The sequence below is a fragment of the Cenococcum geophilum genome, assembly GCF_001692895.1.
Source record: "Cenococcum geophilum 1.58 unplaced genomic scaffold K441scaffold_12, whole genome shotgun sequence".
Taxonomy (NCBI): domain Eukaryota; kingdom Fungi; phylum Ascomycota; class Dothideomycetes; order Gloniales; family Gloniaceae; genus Cenococcum; species Cenococcum geophilum.
The window spans coordinates 2,429,036-2,437,565 of NW_027137570.1; the positions used below are offsets into that span (position 1 = coordinate 2,429,036).

Here is an 8,530-nt window from a genome sequence, read left to right on the forward strand (position 1 = left end):
TCCTAGCTCGACTGACTCATTCCATTTTCTGCCATCCATATCCGCCGAGGGGTAGCACTTTCGCCAGATCGAAATATATGATACAAGACTATTGCTGCAGGAAGAAACGCCCAGCCTGGATTACGCATATCTCGGCCCAATTAGCCCCGGTTACGTGGACGCTTTTGTTCACGCGGCGGGCAAAGAACTCCTAATCCGACCAAAGACGCAATTGCGTGACGCATCGCAGAAGCTTCAAAAAGGATGGATCTGGTAAACTCGTAGGTTAATCCCTACGCTCTCCACCATGACTGTGTGCAACGGCGCTCTCCCCAGACGGTCTTCCCGCGCTCTGCCGTTCATGACTGACCTTCTCGGCAGCTTGAACGACCGGCTTCTGTTCGCCGTACCGAAGAGTTAGTACTTTCTATCTTGCGCCTGCACTGAGCTATATGTGCGATTCTACAATGCTTACCTCTAGCTTTACATAGAGGGCCGTCTTCACCAAGCCTGCCTTGACCTCCTCCACGGCTCCGATATTCAATTCCACCGCCACTCACGGCTAGATATCGCACTCGTTAAGAACCTACCCATTGCACTTGTCTTCCTTCCCGCAGCGGACATTCCCACCTTCGTTGGCGAGGGTCGAGTCGACCTTGGTATTACAGGACGGGACCAGGTTGCGGAGCATGAGGTTGTAACGCCGCCAACAGAGACAACAGGCGTAGAAGAGATACTTGATCTTGATTTTGGAAATTGCAATTTGCAGGTCCAAGTGCCACAGAAAGGCGCACTACAAACTCCCGAGGACCTGATTGGCAAGAATATCGTTACGAGCTTCACAAAACTGACAGAGCAATATTTCGCGAAATTAGAGAGTAAGCTAGGGAATGGAGAAGGAGTCACCAATGGAGATGGAATCCCGAAGCTCTTGACCAAGATAAAATATGTTGGTGGCAGTGTGGAAGCAGCATGCGCATTAGGCGTTGCGGACGGAATCGTCGACTTAGTCGGTTGGTGCATGCCCAAGCCAATCGAACATCCAACATAGCGCTGACCAGACATGTGTAGAATCCGGCGAGACGATGCGAGCAGCCGGGCTGAAAGCAATCTCCACCGTTGTTGAATCTACTGCCATTCTCATCAAGTCCAAGAACCCTTCCGATCCCAAACTCGTTGAGCTCATTGCCTCACGAATTCGCGGTGTGATAAGTAAGTTATGTCTATCTACTCCCTAGCTGGCCTTCTTTCAGCCTTATATTTCCCTATCCTGTAATTTTTCTCAGAGTTCAACCCTATATATACGACTTTCTCCTATTTAACCCGTCTCCAGCGGCCCAAAAATACGTCCTCTGCACTTACAACATCGAGCGGCCCAAGCTCGAAGCCGCCTGCGGAATCACCCCGGGCAAGCGCGCCCCAACTATCAACTCGCTCGATGAAGAAGGCTGGGTGGCCGTATCCGCAATGGTCAAGCGCAAGGACATCGCCGTCGCCATGGACAGGCTGACCGATGTCGGCGCCTGTGACATCCTCGTTTTGAAGATTGAAAACTCACGGATGGCATGACGCACTTTAGACTTTTATTTATGAGGAAACGAGACTGGCCGCCATGGAACTTGCGTTGCGATTGAGAACGCGACGTTTGCTGGCGGTGGGCTCCTCCTGTCACCATCTCGCTTTGATTTTTCCTTAGAACAAGGCGGACGGATCCCGGGTTGGTAAATGCGGCATTCAGGGGCGTTTTCAGCTAAAGCCTGCTAGAAATTTAATTTCTGCCTCAGAGAGTGCAGATTAGGTTGACCACATCACGATTGGAAATATCAAAAAGCAATTTATACATCCGCAATCGCATGTCCGTACTCGTTAGACTAGCACGAACCAATAGAGCGATTATAGAGAACAAAATTGAGAGAGAAAGTGCTGACATGATTGAAGAACCAAAGAAGTCGAAATTTTGATTATAAACACTAATGTAGACCGCCTAGCCAACTAGTAAACCGCACCTTTGTCGCCGCCTCCGTTTACGCCTTTTAAGTCCCATGAGATGCCCTATCCAGGTAAACCCTAGCACCTCATTACTCACAATAGTCAACAAACGACATTACTCCTTCAGCTCATGCATCTCATTCAACCAAGCAACCTCTCCACATCCGCCAGTCCCCTGCCCGCCCTCTTCTTCCGTCCCCCCTCCTTCTCCGCAAACGCCAGCCCCATCAACCTCCGCTTCTCCTCCTGAATCCTGAGCACGTTCTCCTCGACGCTCCCCTCCATCACCAGTCGAAACACTGTCGTCTCACGCTTCTGACCCAGCCTGTGCACGCGGTCAACAGCCTGGTCCTCGATAGCCGGCGCCCACCACGAGTCCGCCATGATGACCTGGTTAGCCGCGACCAGGTTCAGCCCAACGCTGCATACAGCCAGCGAAGCCAGCATGACAGTGCAGACGGGATCGAAATCAAGGGCCTCGAGGGCGCGATCGCGCGCGGATGCCGGCATGGAACCGTCGATGCGCGTGAAGTTGATCCCGGCAGCACGGAGATGCGGCTCGAGGATATCCAGGAACGACGTCCACTGGCTGAAGACGATCGTCTTGTTGCCCTTGCTCGGGTCCTTCTGCGAGGCCTTGAGGATCGACATGAGAGCCTCGACCTTGCTGCTGCTGCCGCTATCCTCGACGTCCTGCGCCGCGAGCTCAGCCTGCGTGGGCGGGGGCGGCGCCGGCGCCTCTTTGGCCGGCTTCACGACGGTCGTGGCGATCGACTCCATTTCGGCGCGGCACATAGGGCATTTGTGCTGCGTGTCGACGACGCGCTCGATGCAAGCGAGGCAGAAGACGTGCGCGCACCGCGTGATGACGGGCTCGGTAAGCACTTCGAGACAGACCGGGCAGTCGTCCTGCGAATCGATACTGAGTTGCAGCATCGCTTGCAGTGCCGCTTTGTTTTCGGGAGTGAGGTCGACGGATCCTTGCTCCTCTAGCTGCTCCATGATGGACTCGAAGCGTGCTTCGCCTACAAGTTTCCAGTGGTTGCAAGTCTGGCGCAGGCGGAGGAGAATTTCAAGGAGATGGCGGTAAGCTGCGGCGGCCGCGACACCACCCCTAGCCGAGCGCGAACGATAAGTGTCGAGAGTGCCCTTGGCTTGTGCTTCAAGGGCATCATATTTCTCCTTTTCGTGTGGTAAGAAGGTAATGCGGTGAACGTATTCAGAGAGTTCCGGGAGACGAAGATCGATGAACGACATCTCCTTCTTGCGTCTCAAACAGATCCCACTCATAAGTAATTGAAGCAGAAAATTCCCGCGGTTATCTCCTTGGTTCACAGGTCGAATAATAGCTCCATGGAATAGTTCGAAGCGGTCGAGACCACCCGAAAGACGTAAAAACTTCACGAGAGAGAATAAATCTTTCAGCGTGTTGATGATCGGAGTACCTACAATTGTCAGTTAACGAAAAATGTGGGGACCGAAGGTACTCAAGCATACCTGTCAGAACCCATCTCGACTGGGCTAAAAGATTCATTGCTGCACATGTTCGCTTGGCGCTTGGGTTCCTGATGCTGTGTCCTTCATCTAGGACGACACGGCGCCACTGGACAGAAAAGACACTGCGGAATTAGCTCACCATTACACCGATGCCGTTTGGCGGACTTACCCATCTTTCCGGGGTGCTGTTGGATTTTTCTGGGACCACCACTCTGAAGAAACAGTATCATAGGTGGAAATAACAATATCATAGTTTCCGATTTCCTTTGGATTAATGGGTTGCTTCCGAGTGCCATGATAGAACATAACTCGCAGCGCATGCTCCTCGTGGATATGCTTCTTCATCTAGGGTTGCGTTAGAATTATATGCAATCAAATCTGAAAATGACGAGGACAAACCTGAGAGCTCCAATTGCTCATGACACTGACGGGAGCAAGTATCAATGTTGCACCAGACACACCAGCGGCTTTACCTTTAAGAGCCTTGTCGGCGAGAATGAGGGATATCACTTGAAGAGTCTTCCCTAGCCCCATGTCATCAGCCAAGATACCACCGCTAGCAAGTTCGGGTGTCTGATTCTTGATAGAGTAATTCGTTGCGAGGTTAGTAAATGTGTTGGCTTCGCTGAGATGCCGTGTCCAGAGCTGTACCACATCCTTTGAGCCGGCTGAAGGAAGTTGGGGGCTCTCCTTATCGAGCATCCATTTGAGACCCTAATATGATTATGAGCATGAGCATGTCCTATTGGGAATTTTGGTATTACCTGGCGTTGGAATGGATGAAGCTGAGCAAGCAAGCCCTTGGGTTGCTCTGCCATTGGCATTTTCGCCTGAAAGTACGTCAGTGATAAACCATACTCGACTGCACGAAGCGATCTCACCAAGTCTTCCTCCTTAATCCCAAACCTTTCCGCCATCTGCTCAATATTTCTAGGATTGAAGCGCTCACTGCCTCCAATTATATCGTCCATGCTAGGACCTAGACCCAAACCTTGAGAGGAACCTTTGGAAAGTCAGCCACGTGTACATTATAACAAAACCACCATATATTCAAGACACCTTCCATCCACAAGAACGTACCAGCAGCATACTCTCCCATCCCATTCTCCCACTGCATCCCCTGCGCACTCCCCACAACGGCCCCACTGTTCTTCTTAGCCGCCTTAGCTGCCTGCGCAAGCATCTTCTGCCTCTCCTTCTCGGCCATCGCCTGCTCTCTCTCCCTAGTATTCGCATCGCCGACCGGCAACCGATCTGACTTCATCTGCACGATTAGATTCCTCCTCTCCACCGGCTCACTCGTCCCATACAGCCTGAGCTCAATTGGACAATCATATGCCTCCTTCCTGCCGGTGATATACCCCTCAATCAGCAAACTGCGACTATCCATATACCTTGCCAACTTCGCCGCCATGGTGCGCGGGATATGTCCGATCTGAGCGCGCTGCACGTTCTGGACCTGTAACCCCAGATATTAGACCTCTTATCTCCCAAACCCCAAAAATACCTAAGGACAGAGTAAGATGATAGGTGAATCACCTGTATAGCATTCGCATCATACGGATTATGTGGCTCTCTCTGCAACACCACCATCTCCCCAACTGTCGCTACACCACTATAGTACCTAACCCCTACGATCTTAGTCGCTAGAACACCATACCGCTCATACCGGAACGCCACATCGTTATAGTTCTGGCTCAGCTCTGGCGCCTCAACCGCGCCGTCCTCTTCATCCTCGTCATCATCAAGCGTGTACGGATAGGCTTGCGAGGAGCCCTGGTAGCTACTACGAGGGCTGGGGTTGGTGGGACGGCGAGAGTCAGAGGTGCGAGCATGCTTGGGAGGCCGCGATTTGGAGGACTGGGCAGTTTGGGAGGAAGGACGCGAGGAGAGGATCTGGACGTCGTCGTCGCCCGTGAGGTCGATTTCCTCTACAACGCGTTTACGACTGGGGCGTGGCATTGCTGAATACCCACCCCTCGGGCGAAATTGAAACTGAGTGCACAGAAACAATGGTGAGAACTCGATGGCTTAGCCGTGGAAGTCTAAGGGGTGAGACGGGAAATAAGAACTCTTTGTCTGTTGGGCCAAGGCCCGATTCGTTAATCGTTGACGCGCCAAAATCAAAACAAAGCCCCCTTTAAGACCTCCTTATCCACCACCCCCAAATACCCATATTTAATGCCTGCAACGCCCTAAAAACGCGCTAAAGCACGAAGTCTTGTGATCAGCACCTCAGGGTAATGATAGCATCCCCTTTCTAAAAGTATGCATAGGGTATGTAGTGAGACAGTCATATTTTAATCCAATAACCTATCACTTATCTCAGTAAGTGACTTAGACAGCAACCAAGCCTGTTATTAATGATCACGCCTTGGTCGCCGTCCGATAGATTCGCGATATATCGTTGATATTACTACGCGAACGCCTTATTCCGCTAAAAAGACTTTCTAAAATACTACTATAAATCTTAAATCCTTATCCAATATAATTTTTATTGGTACTCTATATCTTATAAATACTTCCTTAATATAGATTCTAGCTATATCCTCTACTAAAGTCTCTTTTATATATGCTATAGAATAGCCCTGCTTAGTTAATTAATTTACTATTACTAGGATCATATCATACTCCTATTTAGTAATAGGATCTTTTAACTTTAGTAACTTTATCATAAAGTTCTATAAAATAACCTTCTATAGCCTTTTAACTACTTCTATTAGCTATAGCTTTCTATATAGCCTATACCTTACTAGCTTATTTCTTTAGTAATTATAACTTATACAATTGCTAGGATAGGCGCCCTCGATGCCGCAGATCCATCTACCACAATCCCAATACACCCACCCCTATCCAACTAAGCACCAACCGCCCCTTCCCCCTCCCCCTTCCCATCCCCAATCTCCCCGCCTCCCCCGTAGCAACCGGCCCCGTATATCCCGCCGCCGTCCCACCGCCGCCTCCACTGCCTCCCAACCCACTAATAATAAACCCACCCACCCCTCCTCCCGTCGCCGTCCCCGTCTCAAACGGCTGCTCCACCGCCACCGTCTCTGTTCCCACAACCACCACCGTCTCCCCCGGCGCGACCGAGATCGTCACGCCATTATACACCGTCGCGGAGCCTGGAGGCAACGTCGCGCCGTTCGGCAGAACCACCCCGCCGGTGGCGTAGGAGAGGGCGAGGGGCGTGCTGCTGACCAGGAGCGTGGTTTCGGGGACAGCGGGCGCGGGTACGGTGGCGGCGGGGAAGGGAAGGGTGTAGGTAGAGGCGCCAATGACGATGGCGGTGGGGATTGCGGGGATGGAGATCGTGAGGCCGGAGTAGGTTGTTGTGGCTCCCGGGGTGATGGTGGCGCCGTTGGGGAGGACGATGCCGTTGCTGGCGTAGGAGAGAGGGAGGGAGGTGCTGCCGAGGAGGAGGGTGGTGGATTGGGCTGCGGGGAGGGCGTAGGTTGCGCTGTTGATGAGGACGGCGGTGCCGGAGGCGGGAAGTAAGATGGTAAGGGAGAGAGAGGAGATGACGGTTGCGGAGCCGGGGGCTAGAGTGGCGCCGTTGGGGATGATGATGCCGGCGGAGGACGAGGCGGGGGTCACTACCACTGGAGGCGCGGCTTGGGCTGTAGAGGGGTTTTGTGGGATATTTAGCGGAGAGACGTTAGGAGCACCTGCGCCGGAAGTGGGCGCGGGATTTGGTGCAGGTTTACTGTTGGAAGGGGTTCCTTGAGTCGCTGGAGCTTGGCTGGCAAAGCCTTGGTTGGATGGTGCCTGCCAAGCCTGTGTTTATTGAGGTGGAGGCGTGTTTGTTATAGCTGAGTTTCCGGGCTGGGTGGACTCTACTTGGGAAGCTGGGGTGGTGGCTGACGCAGACGGAGGAGTATTGGGTGATTCCGAAGGCCCAGCAACAGGACTTGCTGGGTATATGCCTTGCATAAGAATCGTGGTAGTAGATTGCGCTGTAAGTTAGCTAACGGGAACATAAACTAAGGGCTCGCCTGAGCCACTTACTACAGTGCAAGAGGGGAGTAGAGAGAAAGTTAACGTGATGCCGGGAGTTTCTAACACAAGGCTGAGGACTACAGTGGGGATATTAATGACCGTCCCTTCCGACCAGAACGTTAATGTTATGGGGAAGAAATCGTATTCGGTGCTCAGCTTAAGTAAATCTGCTTCATAATTAAACGAACGGTAGTCCTGAACATAGGTAGATTCACCTGTTTCTCCGTTGATGGAAATGGTTCCGGGGTCGTACAAAGCACTATTAATAACAATGTACGGCATTGGAGAAGTTCTTATATTAAAGGAATTAGTTTCGTAGCCTTGGTTTTATCTAACGCTCACTACAAAAAAAAATCAGATATTTGGAGGAGTTGCAACAATGGGGGTATAGAATGAAATGAATTTAAACAGCAAGCGGGATAACCTACATTGTCGTAGTTCTAACGAGTGTTGTAGCCAATTTAAGATAGGTTCTGGTGTATACTAGATCCGCTGGTATTATGTCCGACGGAAGTTCTATATTATCCATTGCGGTGGCGTTATATAATGTAGTCGTTTTGGGTATTACTGTATTGTTATATTGAAGGTACTGGGTTATGACAGTTGCGACCGTGACAGCCACGGTGCTGTTCCACCACATATTAAGGCCGACATCCTGCGCCACAAAGAAGCAACATGGTATAGCAGAAGTTGCGGTAGTTGCTAGCGGGGATAGTGTGCTAGAGGAATTGTAATACACGTTTGAGGCTTGATTACAGTCAATACTTAGGTGCTAAGACGGCGGTGGTTTGGATCTTACTTAATGTAAGAGTATGATGCAAAAAAGGTGCATAGAGGCGAAAAAATCGCTTAATTTTTCTAAGTCATTTTGCGTGTAGTTTCAATCACGCCTGCGTACATGATTAGTTTTACCGCAAAATAACTTAGAAAAAATAAGCGATTTTTTCGCCTCTAACGTGGCCGGGGTACAGCTGAGCGTGGTCCGGAGAAAGTTGAACGTGGTCGCCGATGGGGGTCGGCGAAAGTTGAGCGTGGTCGCCGATGGAGCGCCGGCAAAAGGCGGGGT

General features: G+C 51.2%; 3 protein-coding genes across 3 annotated transcripts; 1 reads left to right on the forward strand and 2 right to left on the reverse strand.

The window, feature by feature from the left end:
• The first annotated feature begins 146 nt into the window (after positions 1 to 146).
• On the forward strand, positions 147 to 1,886 carry K441DRAFT_41063 (HisG-domain-containing protein). Its single transcript, XM_067641510.1, has 4 exons — positions 147 to 395; positions 471 to 992; positions 1,051 to 1,191; positions 1,313 to 1,886. Exons 1-4 carry the CDS (start codon positions 287 to 289, stop codon positions 1,546 to 1,548), a joined length of 1,008 nt encoding a protein of 335 aa, XP_067506307.1. The 5' UTR covers positions 147 to 286; the 3' UTR covers positions 1,549 to 1,886.
• Positions 1,637 to 5,577, reverse strand: K441DRAFT_694830 (uncharacterized protein). The gene is made up of 8 exons (XM_067652756.1): positions 5,005 to 5,577; positions 4,546 to 4,924; positions 4,347 to 4,468; positions 4,230 to 4,295; positions 3,865 to 4,179; positions 3,635 to 3,810; positions 3,466 to 3,587; positions 1,637 to 3,413 (listed from the first exon to the last, which is right to left on the reverse strand). The coding sequence occupies exons 1-8, from the start codon at positions 5,425 to 5,427 to the stop codon at positions 2,110 to 2,112; spliced, it is 2,907 nt and encodes a 968-aa protein (XP_067506308.1). The 5' UTR covers positions 5,428 to 5,577; the 3' UTR covers positions 1,637 to 2,109.
• A 588-nt stretch (positions 5,578 to 6,165) lies between these two features.
• K441DRAFT_694831 (uncharacterized protein) lies at positions 6,166 to 8,222 on the reverse strand. The gene is made up of 3 exons (XM_067652757.1): positions 7,893 to 8,222; positions 7,474 to 7,805; positions 6,166 to 7,242 (listed from the first exon to the last, which is right to left on the reverse strand). Exons 2-3 carry the CDS (start codon positions 7,744 to 7,746, stop codon positions 6,289 to 6,291), a joined length of 1,227 nt encoding a protein of 408 aa, XP_067506309.1. The 5' UTR covers positions 7,747 to 7,805; positions 7,893 to 8,222; the 3' UTR covers positions 6,166 to 6,288.
• Positions 8,223 to 8,530: the final 308 nt, after the last annotated feature.

Bases quoted from the DNA above. Each gene is read 5' to 3' on its own strand.
- K441DRAFT_694831 (XM_067652757.1), bottom strand. From the start codon at position 7,746: ATGCCGTACATTGTTATTAATAGTGCTTTGTACGACCCCGGAACCATT. The intron at 7,243-7,473 runs GTAAGTGGCTCA...CAATAAACACAG, and splicing joins TACTCCCCTCTTGCACTGTA to GCTTGGCAGGCACCATCCAA.
- K441DRAFT_694830 (XM_067652756.1), bottom strand. From the start codon at position 5,427: ATGCCACGCCCCAGTCGTAAACGCGTTGTAGAGGAAATCGACCTCACG. The intron at 3,811-3,864 runs GTTTGTCCTCGT...ACGCAACCCTAG, and splicing joins TGAGCAATTGGAGCTCTCAG to ATGAAGAAGCATATCCACGA. The intron at 3,588-3,634 runs GTAAGTCCGCCA...CTAATTCCGCAG, and splicing joins ACAGCACCCCGGAAAGATGG to TGTCTTTTCTGTCCAGTGGC.
- K441DRAFT_41063 (XM_067641510.1), top strand. From the start codon at position 287: ATGACTGTGTGCAACGGCGCTCTCCCCAGACGGTCTTCCCGCGCTCTG. The intron at 396-470 runs GTTAGTACTTTC...AGCTTTACATAG, and splicing joins TCTGTTCGCCGTACCGAAGA to AGGGCCGTCTTCACCAAGCC. The intron at 993-1,050 runs GTTGGTGCATGC...AGACATGTGTAG, and splicing joins CGGAATCGTCGACTTAGTCG to AATCCGGCGAGACGATGCGA.